Below are 19,653 nucleotides of genomic sequence, written 5' to 3'. Positions count from 1 at the left end.
TCCTTGATACCTCATGTATTAACCCTGTTGGGTGGTCATCAATTGAGGCCACCTAAATGGGTGGAAATCAAGAAAGACATAAGTTTAGAACATATTTAAAAAGCAGAATATCATCCAGAATTTCCAGACAGAAAATAGCAGATTAGTAGATTGCGCTATTACCAGAAGGTGGTCAAGTAGACTGATGATGATTTAATAACATATAAGGAAATGATTAAAACAGGCTTAGTGATAAACTTAATTATTAGTATCTTATGAATCTATGAAGGTTAAGTAACAGTAATCAAATATTTTTTTTTCATTAAATAATCAAATATTTCATAATTAGAAATGTTTTTAGAAGCAACATGATAAATTATATTACAAATAAAAAAACAACAACATACTTTTCTAGAGAGAGGTATTCCCAGTTCACTACATATACTATTAAGACTCTTGACAATTCTTCTTTCCCAGTTTACCTACAAAAGAAGAAGATGCAATAATTAACTTCATCTGATCTGATAGCTTATGATTTTTGAAACATACAATTTAATTACTATATCAGATAAATGCATTACAGATGTTCAAGTGGCTTTGTTTTCAGAAAATTCATGAAAAGAAATTTGTCTAGGACAGTATTATAAAAAATGAAGATATGAATCTTAAAAATAAACCATTTTCTTTTTTTTTTTGATGTTTTTTAAACAAAAATAAAAATAACAAAGAAAAAAGTATTCCTTTGTTAGTTAAGCAGAGTCAGATAAGGGAAATATACCATGATACCTCTGGATTTTACATGACATCTGACTGTATAACAACCTTGCATATGGAACTCTAACTGAAATATATGGGTATTGAAAATAAACTTGTGACATGGATAGGAGAGAGAGAGGCTGATGGACAGGTATCAGAGAGTGATGTATGGAGGTGCTGAGTTTAAGAGAATAAAGGTGTCCAGTGGTGTACCAAAAAAGTTCTGACTGTTGTTATATAACTTATTCAAATATCTAATTATTTGCAGATGATACTAAGTTAGGTAAAGTGATAAGGGACATATACATTTTTAGCATCTTACATACACATTATCTCATAAAAGAAGTTTAATAACAATTTAATGTGATGAATGTGTTTTAATACTGCTACACAAAAAGTCAATATCAGGTGAAATATTTGAAACTGCAATTCTTAGATTTCTACTTTGAAATGAAACTTATACGAATAAGCATATATTTACTAATATTCATTAAGTGCCAAAATATGCAGGAAGCAAAATTTGTGATCCCGCACCAATGAGTGATTTTTTTTCCATTAAAATATAAAAAATAACAAAAAAGAAATAATAAATAATAAAAATTAAATACGTTTCTTTTAAGATAAAAAAAAATCTACTTAGTCTTAAAACATTTTCAATCTGTTTTCATTATTTTCACGGCCCCCTCAACAAAACCTATGGCTCCCAAGGGGGGGGCTGTGGCCTGCAATTTGGGAAGTGTGCCCTACGCGATCTTTAATGGCGCCGTCGAAAAAACAAATAAATTTTTAAAGATCAGTGCAAGAGAAAGTCAGCAAGATAGACAAGGGAATTGGTTCCAGCCTGAAGCGCTTCCTGAATCTAGACTAAGTACACGTGAAAATTAGTATACTGCGGCCTTGAGAAAGGGGGGGGGAGTAAACTATAGCCAGAGAGGATTAAGAGTGATTGAACTAGCTCAAGCAATGACTACAAACTCGGTACTACGACTGATAGGAAAAAGAATATAAAGGCACAGTTCGAAAGTTTGATAATAAGTAAATAAATAAATAATAATTACAAGTTCTTCATCATCATCATCATCAAATTCCTGCCATGTACCCTCAAGGGGTGTACAGGATATGATAGTACTACATGAAAAAAAATACAAGTTCTTAAATATACATAATAATAAAACAGAAGATATTACAATAGCAAGTCATCCCATCGAATGATAACTGCATTGATGAAGGGAACATTAACTTGTAAAAAAAGGAAGTTATTCTCTCTCTCTCAAAGGTTTGGTAAGATGGCAACTGGACAACTTTGCATAGTTATGGTCACTTGGGTTCTGAAGAAAAATGACAGACATATGAAAAGATCTTAAAGTAGATGACTAAAATGATAACTGTCTTATGGAAGTGTGCATATGAGGACAAAAGGAGGGAATGTAATCATTAAAATCTGAGAAAGAGATAGATGAAAGAAGATATGAACAGAAAACATTAATAAGGAGTACTTATAATATAAATATGTGAGAAATTGTATCTTATGCTTGATGCAGAGAGAGAGCTCATCCTTGAAAAATGGCTAAAGATCTCCATAGCTGGAAACCATATGGAAAACAGATTCTTTTCATGGCAAGTGATGAATGTATAGGATGAACCACAACAACCATCTGATGTTGTGAGGGAGTCTTTGATTTATGTGTTGATGAGACGATGAATTTTTTAATATATTAACCATATACTTGTGTGTGTGCACGCACGCATGCGCGCGCGCGCGCACACACACACACACACACACAGAGGTCACAAAGCCTATAACACAATATGTTAACATATTTTTTGAAAGGAATGTATTCACTGAGAAATACAATATGAGGAAGAATGCTCCAAAGAACAGAGGTAAATAGAATGAAGCGAAAAGAAATGGGTCTGATGAGTTGGAATGAACTGTGTGAGAATGATGATCAGTGGTTGGTTGTGTTCTTAAATAATTACAGGAAAGCAGAGTAATGGAGGTGACCAGTTTGGTCGAGCAATGCCCACGAAAGTACCTATAAAAAAACAATGCAGAAACAGAGTAACTGCAAGAAAATCACAGGAAGTTTGTGAGATCATCTATTAAGTGAACTGCCCTCTTCTGAATATAATTGAGGATTTGATTATATTCAGGATTTGAGGACTGCAGAGAGTATAGAGAGCAGATAGGAAAATGTAAATATCAGTGATAATACTGAAAGTGTGGTGGAAGAAGTACAGCAGAATGTACAAGACCTGAATAAAGAAATAGCTTGCTTGCTTGCATGTAGTATAGAAACAGCAAGAGATTAGTTGACCTGAGAACAGAAAAAAACAAGATGTCCAAAGCCAAAAAAATAATAAAAATAAAAATTAAATTAAAAATAATAATAATAATCAAGAGAAAGAGTGCAAGCGGATAAATTTCTATGGTGATTCTATGAAAATGGGAGTACTTCATGAAGGTTCTACAAAATCTTGTTTCCCTGGTGTGAAAATTAATATTAGTAATGATGTCAGAATACAGAAAATAAATATAAAAGAATTGATTCTTTTGGCTGGAACCAATGCCTGAGAAGTAGTGTATGAGGGAGGATAGTGAAAGAGTTATTGGAAGAAGTGAAAAAAAAAAAGAGTGACAGAGTGAAGTTGGTAAGTCTGCTGCCAAGCTATGATAGAGGTGAACCTATGGCCTGGGTTTGATGGATGGAAAAGAATCCATCAATGCTGATAGATTCCACTTAAATGGATTCAGAGTAAAGTGTCTAGAGAGAGCTTTGCTCAGAGAGAATGTGGAAGTGCACAGTCAGTAAAACTAAAGAAATTAGGGCAGATGCAGATGTGCATGTGTGCAACCATGAAGCAAATGTGTGTGTGAATATACAAAAAATGCAGACTCTTGTTTCTCAGGCAATAATATTGAATAGAGTAGTCAATCCAGGATGTAAAAGTGTTGGGACTAAGGGGATGTTACAGTTTCTATAACATATACTAATGCTAGAAGCATCAGGAATAAGAGGGGGTAGTTTCTGGTATTGGTTAGTGTAATCTCGGCAAAAGTTATAAGCATTAGTGAGACTTGCTAACAGTGGATGATGTTACAGGGATAGAATATAATGAATTTAGTATTTACAGGGAGGACAGAGTAAGTAAGCAGGAGAGGGGCTGGGGTAAAATGAAAATTAAGAATTGCAGCCAACAAGTCAGTTGGGCAAAAGGCAGTGCTTCTGAGTCAATCTGGTATGAGATTCAAGCCAATAGGATAAAAGATAAAATTATTTACTGACAGGGATGATGGGGAAAATAGGCATCAGTTGATTGCAATGAGCACAAGTCAAGTAATTATTATGGGAGATGTCAACTTCGAAAACACATATTGGAAGGAGGAAAGATCACGTGGCAGAAGGAAATGGAATTTATGCACTTACTCAGAGATAATTACTTGAAGCAGAATGTGATAGAGGGGAATCAGGGTACAAGAGTGTTGGATCTTGTTATAGAATCAGAATACTTGTCTGTAACTAAGGTGGCTACACTGCCCCCAATTATGAAGAGTAATTATGTAGTCTTGACTTCAGAACTAGCAAAACATGTGGAAATTTCAGTTAAGAAGAGGTATATGTAGAACTACAAGCCAGTTTATTATACACTTAAGAAGTAGCCTGAAGCGGTACAATGGCATAAAGATCTGTTAGAGAAAGATTTTCACTGTGCACGGGGAATAGTCAAGAGGTATCTGGAAGAAGCAATATTACACTGTACAAGAAAACTTCGCTTTATGTAAATTCGATATATGTGATAACCAGTTAGAATGATTGAGTGAAATCATACTATTTCCCGCTTTAAGTGAGTGATTAATCAGTTAACACGATTTTTTACGTTATGCGAAATTTTACATGACACAAAATTTTTTATTGACAATCTGCCGCGTGCAGGAATTCATTAAGAGACATGAAAGTGGTGCTAGTAATACAATGATTGTGCAAGACCTAGAATACAGCGAGTATACAGTTTGGACTATATTAAATAAGAGCAAAGAATAAGGAAAAGTTGCTACCGCTTCTTTAAGCATGCAGATCACCCAAAATAGAAGCCATTTAGTGATCGAGATGGCGCGTCTTCTATCGCTCTGGATTGATGATTATAACCAAAAAAGAATACCTCTTAGTACAGGGAATAGTCAGGCAAAAGCTCTCAATATTTTTATCTCACTGAAAGAGACCAAATTTCAAGAGGAATGTGAAAGCTTTACTGACAGTTTAGGATGGTTTGACTGTTTTAAAAATCGAAATCGACTGCATAACGTAAGAATAACTGGGGAATCTTCTAGTGCTGATAAAGATTCTGCAGCCAAGTTTCTCGAAGAATTGCAAAGGACAATTCAGGAGAGTGATTATGACGATCGTCAAATATTCAATGTCGACGAAACTGGTCTCTTTTGGAAGTGTATGTCAACAAAACCTTTCCTAGCTAAAACTGAAGCATCTCAACCAGGATACAAAGTATCTAAAGATCGTCTTGCACTTTTATTAGGAGGCAATGCAGAAGACGACTTTAAACTCAAGCCTATGTTAGTTTATCGTGCACAAAATCCAAGATCTAACATTATTGAAGAAATCAGCACAACTGGAAGAGAACTTGGATTTAATGAACTGGATAATGAAGATGTGAGAAACTTGCTCGATTCCCATTGAGAACATTTAAGCGAGAATGATCTCCTTCAACTAGAAGAACAGCATGTATATGAAGAAGAAGAAAATAAGGAGCGCGAACACGAGGAGAGTGTTATGACTAAGAAGCTAACTGTAAAAGAACTTGAACTAGTTTTCAATCATAATGAGTATGCCAATAAAATTTTGATACTGATCCTGATAAGGAACGAAGCTTCAAAGGCTGCTGAATTCTTGATAAAGCAATTGCAAATTGACAAGATGAAAAAGTTGAGCAGGATTCAAACATCTTTGCATAATTTTTTTTTGTAAAAAAAGTAGCTCAATCAAATGTTTGGAAATTAAATAAAAATTTAAGCAAATGATTTTTATTAACTTTGATTAACTATCCTCTAATATACTTTATAACTATATTTTTTTTTCCAAATTTACGCTGATGGATGAATTATAATTATTCCTATTGTTTATTGTATTCACTTAATGTAATTTCGCTTAGCACACATTAACTGATGGATTAATTAATCACATTATGCGAGGTTTTCCTGTATACCCAAGGACAGGAGGATAAATTGGGTAGGAGACAGATGGATGAGTAGTATTATTAAACATGAGAGCTTCCAAAAAAGGAAAAAGTTGTGCAGGGTATATAAGAGAACCAGGTAACTCATGAACAGTACAAGGATCAGACAAGAAGGTGATCAGCATGGTAAGGAAGAAAAACTAGATTATGAGAAGATGAGCAGACAAAAAGAAATCCCAAAGAGTTTTTTCATTATGTAGCAAGTAGGAAGAAAAATGACTATGAATGGATAACTTTCGTGAGGACAGATGGTTGAGAGGTGACAGAGGTAGATGAAATTGTTGAGCTATTGAATGACCACTCTGCAAGGGTATATCATCCAAGTAACGATACCGTTTTACTAGAGGTGACAGGGAACTGGCAGTGCCCAGGCTCATATTTTATGAGAATATGCAGGGAACTGGTAGCGCCCTTTTACTAGGCTGTTCAATTTAAGTCTCAGCACTGCCAAAATCTCAAGAGAGTGGAAGGAAGGCAAAATAATTCCTTTGTATAAAGGAGGATCTGAGTTCTGTGGTAGCAAATTATAGACCAATCAGTATGTCAGGAGTGGTGGTAAAAGTATTTGAAATAGTGGATAAGAATATGATATTCTATGAGGGGCAGCATGGCTTGATGAAAAGTTGGTCATGCCCAGTAAACTAACTTTTTATAATAGAGTGACAGCTGAGTTGAATATGGATGGATACACGATGATACTGCTGGATTTTGCAAAGGGTTCTGATTACATAAATTGCAACACCTATTTAGATAACAGGATGGCTGATGGACAGCCAGAAAGTAGTATATGGAGGAGCAAAATCTAGGAGAAGATAGGGGTAATCAGCAGTGTGTGTCACAGGGCTCTGTGCTTGGACCACTGCTGTTTAATTTGTACATAAATGATATAGGAAATAATTTGAAGAGAGATATTCAGTTGCTTGCAAAGTTGGGTAGGATAATAGTTAATCAAGGTGATATGGGGAGCTTGCAGGATGATTTCAATAGGCTGACAGTATGAGCAAAACATAATGGATGTAAATTTAATGTGCAAAAATGTAAAGTTATGCATTTTGGATAGAAAGATTACACGCTGTGTATCACATTAAGGGAACTGTACTCCAGGAAATTGACGAAGCCAGGGAGTTGGGGGTTAGTAGTAGATAGAGAGCTGAAGTTTAGAGGGCATATTGCTAAAGTAGCCAGGGTAGCTCACATGATTACTTGGTTACTGAAGAACACATTAATAAGCTGAGATAAGGAAGTTATCATTCCTCTTCATAAAGCATCGACATGACCACATCTGGATTACTGTACTCAGGTTTGGTCAACTGGGTTTCTCAGGTATGAGGAAGTAATGGAGAGAATCCAGAGGCCAGTGATTAAGGTAGTTAGTAGTCTGCAAAATGTTCTCTATGAAGGCAGATTAAGAGTTTGTGTGTGTTGCAAAAGTTGGTCGATAGGCAAAGCGGGGGGGGGATATGATAGAAACATTTAAGTTACTTAGGCTTTTACAGGATTGATCCCTTATCTCCGTTATCTAACACACTTGTTATCTTATCATAAAATGCAGGTAAACTGCTAAAACAGGACCTATCTACAAATCCATGCTGACCATCATAAAGAATGCTATTTCCATCAAGCCAATCCTGTGTTCTATTCCTAACCAATCTCTCCAACCTTGACCACAACTGCAGTTATACAGACTGGTCTATAACTGGAGACTTCTGTGCTAGGACCATGCTTGTGGAGTGGTATTATTTTGCCTTCTTTCCACTCCTTAGGGAACCCTACCCATTGCAAACGTTTATTAAATGATGAGGTCAAGCCAACTGTGGTGCACATTCCTTAAGAATACGTGGTGATATGTCATCCATTCCCACAGCCTTATTAACATCTAAGCCAATCAACACTTGATACACTTCTGATTCTTTCACTTCCAATTCTCCTAACATTTGCACCTCCCTTCTATATAGTGCACGGCATTATTATTTACACCAGTATGATATATGCTGATAAAGTGCTCATTCAATAATTCCACTATATCCCTTGCAGCTTTTATTCTGCTGCCATGACAATCCAGCAGTGTCAACCTGCCATAAATATTCTTTCTCTTGCTTGCCATATAGCGGAAAAATTCCGTTTAGTTAACCTTGGCTTAACCAGTCAATCTTCTCTTATACTGAATCTTTTCTTCTTTATCATGCTCATCACCTTTCTAGCCTGCACTTTATACTCTTCATGGATCCAATCACAACCAACTGTCTTGTACTTCCTCCATAGCAATTTCTTTTCCAGCACAGCTTGCTTGATTTCACTGTTCATCCATTTCGCTCCTACTCTATTAATTCGCTAACCCGTGGTAAGCAGTTATACATTGCTTTTGTCAGATACTGCCTTGTGAGTTTCATGCATTGTCAACACCTTTCCAGTCAGATCATCTACCCAATATACTGATTCTAACTGATTACAGAGCTACCTATAATCATCTCTTCATACTTTCACATATATCCAGTTTTGGTGGTAACCTTTTCTTGGTTCAATGAAACAAGATCACTTCAATCATGATCACTCTCACCAACTGACAGTAGTGTCAACACATGCTTATTAAATAACTTAAGGAAATTACAATGTACAACAGAATATACATTAAATTAAACTTTAATATATTTCCAATATTTCGACAACGTCACGTTGCCATCTTCAAAGGAACTTACAGTAAAGACACATGGTCGCAGGCACTAAACACAGTAAATGAGAAACGAAGGGAGGAAGCTATGGTTTTCCTAAAAGTCATGATGGCGCCTCCTAGCAGGCTATGTAGGTATTCTTGGCCATTGGGCTGAATGTCTCCTGATATAAGCCTCCCAAATCTGGGGCAGTCTCATGCAGCCAAATTTATTAAGGTTTGGCATGTTTCTTAGGGCTGAGGATGATTTCATGAATAGCCGCTCAAATTTGAACTTGCTACGGTGTATTATTGTGGGTTTCTTCCACCATATTCTGTGGCATGTATCCAGAGAATGGTCTGCAAAACCAGAGCGACTGTACTGGTGAAACCGAATGTAGTCCTTGTGTTCTGAAATTCTGATATTCGCTGTCCTGCTTGTTTGGCCAAAATAGGACAACTTACAGCTGCAATGGACCTGGTATACGCCAGATAGGTCTAGGGGGAGTGGTTGGTCTTTAGTGGGGTGAATAAGGAATGCCAATTTTCTATATGGTCTGTAACAAGAGGTCAAGTCATGTTTTTTTTAAGATTTTTGTAATTTTTTCCGAGGTGCCTTGGATGTAGAGAATGGTGATGGATTTAGAGTAATCCTTGTTGTGAGGGGGAGGGGGGGTTGTGGTATACTCTCTTCAATATTTTTTGGATTTTTTTTGGGGGTAGTCATTGGCTGAGAAAGTGTTGAGGATGTGATTTAGTTCAATGGTTAGGGCATTGTCATTTGAACAGATTAGTTTAGTCCTGTTGTATAGTGTCTCTACAACTCCATATTGTTGTGAGAGGAGGATGGCGGGATTGTTGGTGAATGTATCTGCCAGTATGGGTGGGTTTTCTATAAACTGAGAAAACCAAAGTTCCATTAGGTTGGTGGGTGACTAGTGTGTCTAGGAAAGGGAGGTTGTTGTTTTCCACTTTTTCCAGGGTGAACTTAATTCTGGGGAGTTGGTGGTTTAAGTGTGTTAAGAAGGAGAGGAGTGTATCAGAGCCATGTGGCCAAATAGTGAACACATCATCAACGTAGCGAAGCCGTATGGTTGGTTTTTGTGACGCAGAGTTTAAGGCTTTCTCTTCAAAAGTCTCCATAAAGAAATTGGCCAAGGGTGGGAAGAGTGGTGAACCCATGGCTGTCCCCTCTATTTGTTTGTAGAATTTTCCCTGCCAAAACGAAATAGCCTGAGTTCATTTGTGAATTGAAATAGGGCTGAGATATCAGGAGGAAATTTAACTTGGATTAGCTCTAAGGTTTCCTTGAGTGGGACATTTGTGAATAAGGAGGAGATGTCAAAACTGACCATTATGTCAGTCTGTTGGAGTGTCAGGTTTTCTATGCTGGCTTTTAAGTGGGCTGAGTTTTTTTATGTGTGATGGTGTGTTGCCAGTATAGTGTGTGAGCGCTTTGGCCAAATGTTTAGCTAATCTGTATGTGGGGGAATCAATGCCATCCACTATGGGGCGTAATGGCACATTTTCTTTATGTATGTATATTTGGGAGGCCACAAAATATTGAAGCAAGTAAACCATAATCTCCCCACCTCACAACAAGGATTACTCTAAATCCATCACCATTTCCTACATCCGAGGCACCTCAGAAAAAATTACAAAAATCTTAAAAAAAACATGACTCGACCTCTTGTTACAGACCATATAGAAAATTGGCATCCCTTATCTGCTCCACTAAAGACCAACCACTCCCATTAGACCTACCTGGTGTATACCAGGTCCCTTGCAGTTGTAAGTTGTCCTACTTTGGCCAAACAGGCAGGACAGTGAATATCAGAATTTCAGAACACAAGGACTACATTCGGTTTCACCAGTACAGCCACTCTGGTCTTGCAGACCATTCTCTGGATATATGCCACAGAATACGGTGAAAGAAAGCCACAATAACACACCGTATTATTGTGGCCTTCTTCTAGAGGCACTGAAGCCTCAAGCTGCTTCAGTCACATGCTGCTTAAGATACTTATCTTTCAGAAATTCCACAAACTCACTCTCCTTGTTCCTATATTATCTTCTCATTCCTTTCCATATTCCTGTAATTAAAGTCGCCCATCAGGATCACCTTCTTTTTGCATGCCCAATTAATTTGCCTAAACATTTCACAATTAGTATTCTAAGCATTCCCTTGCCTATAACAGCATTCCATCAGATACACTAACCTGTTTATTTCAACTTCGCGCCACAAAGATTCAAAGTCTGTGCATGCACTATGAACTTCCACACTTTGTGGACACAATTTCTCTGCAATCATTAATAGCACTCAACCTCCTCTTTTTGCATTTCTATCCTTCTATTTCTATTCCCATTACATCCTCCTCAAACAACCAAGTTTCACCTATTCCAATTATCTTTGGGCATACTGACTCAATCAATGCAATCAAACTCAGCTCTCTTGTTTCGAATTCTCTTTATATTTGTGTGCAAACATAACAATCCCTGTGTGTTTGAGGCCATTCTACCAGCACTAACATTCTCTATTCTAGCTGCAATACCACACCTTTCTCTTTGGTCTGACCACTCCCATTTCCCTGATCCTGACTCTGATTTTCATCCCTACCTGTCTCATCCTCATCTTTATACATTCCATCATCTTGTGCTGCTGCAACTTCATATCCATCTTCCTCCCGTTGTATAATCCATTTAGTTGTGCTATCCTGCTTCACAAGTAGACTCTGATCCTTTACTACATAAAGTTCATGACTTTGTGCCTTCTCAGAAAATATTAGTCTTTCTAAATGCCCAACACCAAACCCATTCAAATGTAATCCATCAAATTTAAATCATTCCAACTTCTCTTGTTAGGACAATTTTAATTATGGTAACACTGATATCATGGAACAGACAGAGAGAGAGAGAGAGAGAGAGAGAGAGAGCATCAGAGAATAAGCAGAATGAATTTCTTGTGTTCCTGAGAGACAACTCTCAGGAATTCAAGTATATATTTAGGCAATATGTAAGTAAAGAAAAGTATGGTTGTGAATAGAGTATATAATCTTACCCCAAACTGACACGAGAGTGATGAGGTGATCACTTGCGTTGTAGCCAGTAATCTGAGAACTTTGCGAAGATGACATATGTGGAACTACAGATTGTGATTAGGGCAAGTGTAAGAGAAAAAACTAGGAGTTACAGAATAGAAAGAGGAGCTGAAAGGATACACTCTATTTGGGAGCTGATCAAGAGATATTTAACAGCAGCAATATCTGAGTGTTCCAAAGGTGTAAAAGCTAAATAAGATAGGAGTAAAATGGATGAATGAAAGCATTAAGCATAAAATTGTATCAACAGACAAAGATTATGTCAGGAAGGCGACAACAAAAGTGCAGTATGGGCTTGTGCTCATTAGCCATTCAAACCAAGAAAAATCCTAGTGAATTTGTATAAGCAATTTATGTTAGTGGTGTTCTGAACCTTTCCCAAAGGTTCAGGTTCAGAACACCACTAAGTCCAACTAAGTTCTTTCTGTATGTAGCAAGCAGAAGAAAGAATAAGTATGGGAGGATAAATGATGTTGGCTGATGGACTGTTCACTGATGCAGAGGAGATAGTTGCAATACTCAATGAATAGTTTATCAGAATAAATTGTGAAATTTAAGGATGTAAGTGAGAGTATTAGAGCACAAAAACAGAGGGTGAAAGAATTAATAGTTGTGGCGGGTATGAATGAATTGAAAGGAGATAAATTTTTTATGAGAGAGGACTTGAAAGTATTGTTAAAGACACCAAAAGAAAAGAGTGACAGAGTTAGGATGGTGAGTCTGTTGCCGCCAGATAGGAGTTTAGAAGGAGAGCCATAATCGCAAATGACAAATGACTTTATGCACAGGTTATGCAGACAGTGTGGAGTGGTGTGGAGTGGTGTGGAATGAGTTTGATGGGCAAAAAGATTTATACAAGATGGATGGCCTGCATTTAAATGGATTTGGTGTGCAAAGACTGGAAAAAGTGTTGCTGAATGAAGTGAAAATGGATGTGAAGAACCAGAGAAACTAGAACTACCAAGGAGGGGGGGGGGGGGAAGTGGATATGCGGACATCAGTGAGACAGTTGAGTGTAAGAATGTATATAATGTACCTGAGCCAGTACTAAGGACAAGAAATCGGGATGGGATACTTTGAATAACGGATCAAGATAGGGGTGGGACAAAGGGACCTCTACATTTCATGTATACCAACGCCAGGAGTATTAGGAACAAGAAGGAAGAATTTTTGGCCTTGATTGGCTCTTCCTGGCCACAGGTTATTGGCATTAGTGAAACATGGCTGACGGAAGATGATATAGTTAGTGGGATAGAATATGTAGGTTATAGTGTGTTTAGGAGGGACAGAGAGAATAAAATGGGGAGGAGGAGTATTATTATTGATGATAGCTGATGAACTGCAACCAAGGAGAATTGAAGTTGTATCGCAGGATAGTGAAAAGAGCTCATTTGAGGCTATTTGGTGTGAGATTGAGACTAGCAGAACAATATATACAGTTGGGTGCTGCTATAGACCAGGTGATGGAATAGATGGTGGAGATAGTATGCACAAACAAATTGATGAAATGAGTGGAAGGAGGGTAATTATTATGGGGAATTTCAACTATGGTAACATTGATTGGAAGGAGGAGAGGACACATGTGAGGAAGGAAATGGATTTTATTCAATTATTAAGGGATAACTATCTGAGACAGCATGTAATTGAAAATACCAGGGGTGTGAGAGTGCTTGACCTGGTAATAGCATCTGAGAATTTGACTGTAATGAATATGACCATGTTGCCACCTATTGGTGAGAGTGATCATAAGGTCTTGACCTGGGAGATGGCTAAAGGTGTGGAATTTTCGATTAAGACAGGGTATATGTGGAATTACCGTGCTGGCAAGTATGGGAGTATGGCAAGCTTAGGAGATTGCTTGGATCAGTGCAATGGCATGTAAAACTGCAAGGGCTGGATGTCGACAGAGCATGGGAAGTAGTCAAGGAGCATTTACAGGAGGTTATGGCTGTAAATAGTAAAACAAGTAGGGATTAAATGGATGAATAACACTATTAAGCTTGAGCTGCAAAAAAAAAAAAACAAATGTGGAGGGAATTTAAAGAAAAAGGTGACCTGCAGGCACACGAACGACATAAAGTGCAGGCCAGAAGGGTAATGAGTGTGGTAAAAAAAGCAAAAGCAGTTTTTGAAAGGAAACTAGCTATGCAAGCTAAAGAGAATCCCAAAATGATTTTAAGGAATAACGATGGTAAGGAGGTCACTGAATCAGTCAGTATAGTGGAATTACTGAGCGAGCACTTTGAAAGAGTATATCATCCAGGTGGTGACATTGAAAAAAATGAAGGAACCATTAGTTTATACAGGAATAGTGATGAATGAAATGGAGGTGAATAGTCTATTACAGAACCTTAATGTGAATACATCTGTGGGATTGGATGATATACCGGCACGGGTCTTACGTGAAGCAGCTAAAGAATTATCAGTGCCCTTGACCATGTTGTTTAATCTGAGTTTCGGGTCTTGTTTAGTCCTGAAGGTGTGGAAAGAGGGGAAAATAGTTCCACTGCATAAAGGAGGATCCAAGACTACTGTTGCAAATTACCGACCGATCAGCATATCAGGAGTCGTTGTCATGGTCTTGGAGAAAGTAGTCAAGGGAAAAATATAGGGATGGATTGATGAAAATGAGATACTGTACAGGGGACAGCATGGCTTTGTGAAGGGTAGATCATGCCTCAGTAACTTGCTCAAGTTTTATAACACAGTGATGGCTGAACTGGATAGGGTAATGGGTTTACAGTGATACTACTGGACCTGGCTAAGGCATTTGACAGGATACCACATGGAATTCTAATCCGTAAACTACAACATATGGGAATGCATATAGGGTTGGTGAGATGGATAGGTGGGTGGTTGATGGAGAGATATCAGTGAGTAGTTTATTCAGGAGTAGAGTTCAAAAGACAGCATATGACTAGTGGCGTGGCACAGGGTTCTGTTCTTGGACAATGCTGTTTAATTTGTTCATTAACGATATAGGGAAGGATCTAAGAGGAAGAGTTCATTTGTTCGCTGATGATGCAAAGTTGGGTAGGGCAATAGTGAATGCAGAAGATGTCAAAATCTTGCAGGATGACTTGGATAGATTGGAGTTCTGGGCTAAGGAGAATGGATGTCAATTTAATGTGACAAAATGTAAGGTTATGCATTTTGGGGTGAAAAGATTAGCAGCAGTATACCACATTGGTGGAACTGTACTCCAGGAGATTGATGAGGCCAGTGTTGGATTCTGAATATATAGAGATTTGAGTAATTAATATTTGCCACAGAATCCAACATGATCTTCCATCACTTAAGCTAGACTTGTAATTATTATTTAATGTAAATCGCTTGTTTATAAATTAATATTCATGTAACTACCTTTAAGTTTATTTGATATTTAATCAAGGATATATATTAATAGCGAAAAGACTTTGTATTAAAATATTATCAAGTTTATTTTATTTATTGCTATGTTAATATTATAAGAATTTGTATTCAACATTTTAACTGCATATTAATTGAAATGTAAATATTCCTTATATGTTCCTGTATGTAGAGGTATAACGTTATGCAATGCCTCAGTTTTAATATATTTTGTTTTGGTTGTAATGGAGACGTATGTAAGATAACTAGCATGAGTTTAGACAGATCGGTATTGAAGGGCTGGAAAGGATTTTAGTAGAAGTAGAACACGAGAACAATTTCGGCGGGAAGAAGGAATATATAAGCGAAGAACAGAGAAAATGATTCATTCGGGGAAACAGAGTGCGATAACAGTGAGTCGGCGAGTCACTCAAGTAGCTAATTAAAGTTTACTAGTCGAGGAGCGAGTTGGCTAGTAAGTTGTAGAATAACAAATAATGCAACGGAAGATAGCAAGGTGACAACTGGATGACTAGCTATACTTTAGTTGGCTTTAAATTCAGGACCGACTTTTCAGGGACACACGGAAATTTGAAGCTTAGCACAGAGTAACTAAGAGAATAAGTAGAGGCAGCAAGGTTGAATTTAAACGATAGCTGTGTTAAGAAATATAGTGCCTAAAAGACTAATTAAATGCTGGAAATATAGGCAACTGTGCATAAAAACTTCAAGTTAAAGAATTACTGCGTGTATCCTTAGTTCATGAGTTATTAGTAGAATACTGAATTGGTCAAGTGATGTCAAAGATAGTACAAGCGTTTTGCTCTATACAAGAACGTTTAACTATGTGAATTGCGACCATTAATTTATTCAGTTATTACTAAGAAGATTTGTTTTAATGAGTGCTGTTAATGTTTTAAGTGAATACAGTTATAAAAGGTGTTCGTATATAAATAGATGAACAAGGAAGATTACCAGTTAGAATTATCCAGCTTTTGATACTCCTATGCGGAGATATGTGTGTGTTTCTTCCTAAAGTATCCCTATATTAACAGTAACTTTTTGCGGAGATTAGCTGGAGTGTGGATTTAAGAGTGTATACTTGTAAAGAGGTGTTGAGCCCTTATATTGTATTTGAAACTTAAGTAACTATGAGATATTAGTGTAATTGGTTAGTAATGAACTTTATGATATTGAACTTTATTAAATAGTTAATTGAATTTTGTGAAAGCTGTATTTCAGACAACAGATTAGCCATTGCCTGAAATTACATGACTGTATTACCAGATGAGCTAAAATATTTATAATACCTTATTCAGTGATTTAACTAAAGTGTATAATTTGTAAGCCTAAATTAAATGTTTGTTTTGTTGATCTAAGGTTGTATTTTGCCTGAATCTCTTTTACTGCACCATTCATAAAATATTCGAACCAAAGCGGGTGAATTAAATAAGTTAAATAAACTCGGCCTGTATACATAATAACAACATATAAAAGGGAAATAGTTGAGAGTTGGTTTTACTTCAATTATTGGACTAATTTAGATATAGAGTAGCGCAGTCAATAAATACAAATTTTCTCTATATTTGAATTAGAAATCAACTAACAACCTATTTTTTGTTTAAGAACATCGTAGTAACAAAATGTCGGATTCAAAGAATAGGTTAAGACGAAATAGGATCCAACACCAGGGACTTGGAAGTGTTGGTGGATAGGGAGATGAAGTTTAGGGGGCACATTGCAAAAGTAGCTAAATCAGCTCATCAACTCACTTGGTTGTCAAAAAATACTTTGAATCCGACATTTTGAAGATTTGTGGGTTGCAGAAATTAGTTGATAGGCAGAAAAGGGGAGATATGATTGAATCATTTAAATTGCTAAAGAGTTTCTATAGGATTAATTCAGAGGATATTTTTGAGATCAGGACTAGTGGTGGGAGAACTAGGGGACACCTATGGAAGCTGAGCAAGAGTGTGGTTAGCAAGGGTGTTAGAGCTGGGTTCTTTACTTTTAGAGTGGTAAATGAGCGGAATAAGCTGCCAGAGTGTGTTGTGGGTGCTATGACGGTGAGTGAGTTCAAGGCAAGGTATGATAGATACTGTGAGAATGTCGTATAGTTGTGTGGACATGATGTTTAGGGCCTTCCTCGATGAGTCTAAGGAGTCCCTGGAGTCACCCGTAATAACAATAACATCATGAGAATCTGGAGTGTAGATGCATGGTAGAGGAGGAACTAATAGTGAGTGAGCAAGAAGTATATGATGAATTAAGTAAACTTAATGTTAATAAAGGAAGTAGGACAAAACATCACTGTGTGTCTTAAAGGAATGCTCCAAGGAATTAACAGCATTCTTGGCACGTGATAAACATGAATCTTGCAACAAAGCAAGTCTGAAAGTGGGGAAAACATTCACCTTTAAAAAGCAAGGGAGAAGCTGAGGCTACAAATTATAGGTCAATTTGTGTGTCAGATAGGTTGATGAGGATTCAGAATTCAGTGGATAATGGCAGTATTATCTAGGACAGTCAGAATGAGTTTGTTAAGAGGAGATCATGTTTGAGCAATCTGCTTATGTAATACAAGGTGATGAAGTCACTGGATAAAGGTGATGTATACTTGGATTTGTCAAAGACCTTTGATAGATTACCACACAACAAGCTAGTAATCTATCAGCTTGTTGTGTGGTAATCTAAAATGAAATTAATATGATAAGAAAAGAGAGGCTAGAGAGCTGGATAGGTGATTGACTGCCAGAAAGATATCAGCAGGTAGTGTATGGAAAAATAGTATCTCAAAAGAGGAAGGTCACTAGCAGAGTGCTTCAGGAGTCTGTTTTGGGGCTAATATTGTTTAACTTGTATGATAATGATTTTGGGACAGACTTAAATGGATATATGCAGCTGTTTGCAGATGATGCAAAGTCAGGAAGAATTATGAGGAGTAGAGCAGATGTATCTTACAAAAGGATATGAATAGACAATGTGAGTGAGAAGTGAGTGGAGATACCAGTTTAATGATGCAAAGTACTGCCAGTTTAATGGCAGTACTTTACATCATTTAATGTCTGTATAAGCAAAAATTGCTTATACAGGCTATTTAAAATATTTTTATTATATAGATGGACCATTTAGAAAACATGCACAGTGCCCAGGTGTCCACATATTTGCTCTCTAATAAGTCCACTTTTATAAGATTTCACTGGCCTGACAGCTGTTTCAAACTGGTTGGTATGCTTTGGAGACCAGGCAGAAACCTAAAGAGAGCAAAAACTCTCTTTTAACTAAGGAACTTGAAATATATTTTTCATAAGTAACCTCTCAGGCAGTGCATATATGGACTCCTAGGCAGCATGCATGTTCTCTAAGTCTGTGCTACGGCGACTCGTAAATGCCAGCAAGTGTATCTCACAAGCTCTGTTCAACATATTTTGACAAAACTTTCATAGTTTCTACATTTGACTTTGAATAATGATGGATCTAATATCCACTTGATTTTTGTAATTTTTTGGCTCTTTATTTTAGTAAAAAAACAAAAAAACTTGGTTTTGCTCAGATGGATTAGTAGGTAATCAAACAGATCATGTAAATATTATTAATATTATTAACATCTGACCTCCATGGAGTCAAAGAACTCATTATAGGATGTACACACTATCACATATAAAGCTCATCCAATCATCTCTAAAACTATTCAAACTTCTCAAAGACCTTTGATAGATTACCACACAACAGCTGGTAATCTATCAAAGGTGAAGAACCTTCTCCCTCACTCCTCTGCTCACACCCTCCTTATAGTTTACAGGGATGGCCTATTGTTCTGCTCCCTCTCCCATTCTATAAAAAATCTCTTCCCTTGAATAGCTTATACACCTAATCATATCTCCCCATCTTCCTTCTACTCACAAAGCCTAAATTTTATAATTTACATTCTTTCAATCCATCTTCATACTCCACATTCCAAAGACCAGTGACCCATCACCATCATTAAATTCCTGTCATGTACCCTCAAGGGGTGTACAGGATATGATAGTACTACATGAAAAATTTACATCATTACTAACTTCCTATCTACATTTTCCTCCAAATCATTCTGTTACCTGTCAAGACTCCAACATTATCAGATCTTACATTTCTATCTTCTAAGGCACTTTTATAGTATCAATCCCCTTATATCTTGGTCTTCCTCTGGGTCTTTTTCCTGCCAACCTGGCAGAGAACACTTGTTTTGCTAATCTTCCCTTGCCCATTCTGTTTAAGTGACCATACCACCTGAGATTAGCTATGCTAAAGCATTCCTGGATGCCGACAATGTCAAGTTCTTATCTAATATCTTCCTTTTTAGTATGATATTGCCATTGATGCCATCTGTTCATAACCCAAATCTTTCTCACAACTCTCATATCTACAGTCTCTAGTCTTTGGTCAAGTGTTTTACTTCTGACCCAGCTCTCAGATCCATAAGTTAAAACTGGTTTGAGCACACTGTCTTGTATACAGCTAATTTAGTGTTCTGACTAATTTCGCTCTTATTCCATATGAATTTATTCAATTGACTTCCTACCATACCAGCTTTGT

At 36.9% G+C, this 19,653-nt stretch overlaps 1 protein-coding gene across 6 annotated transcripts in view; it reads right to left on the bottom strand.

Moving 5' to 3' along the window:
* Positions 1-19,653, bottom strand: part of LOC150110589 (TBC1 domain family member 19) — a 476,985-nt gene that overhangs the window by 371,257 nt on the left and 86,075 nt on the right. For all 6 annotated transcript variants that reach the window (XM_090395037.1, XM_090395020.1, XM_090395012.1 and 3 more), the window contains exon 5: positions 387-461. In XM_090395037.1, coding sequence (XP_090251163.1) covers positions 387-461 — 75 coding nt within the window. The remainder of the gene's footprint in view (positions 1-386; positions 462-19,653) is intronic.

The sequence above is a fragment of the Typopeltis vanoorti genome, chromosome 1, assembly GCF_054136105.1.
Source record: "Typopeltis vanoorti isolate ZY-2024b chromosome 1, IOZ_Tvanoo_1.0, whole genome shotgun sequence".
NCBI lineage: Eukaryota > Metazoa > Arthropoda > Arachnida > Uropygi > Thelyphonidae > Typopeltis > Typopeltis vanoorti.
Note: the sequence above shows the minus strand (reverse complement) of the source record. Positions and strands in the feature narration are given on the sequence as shown.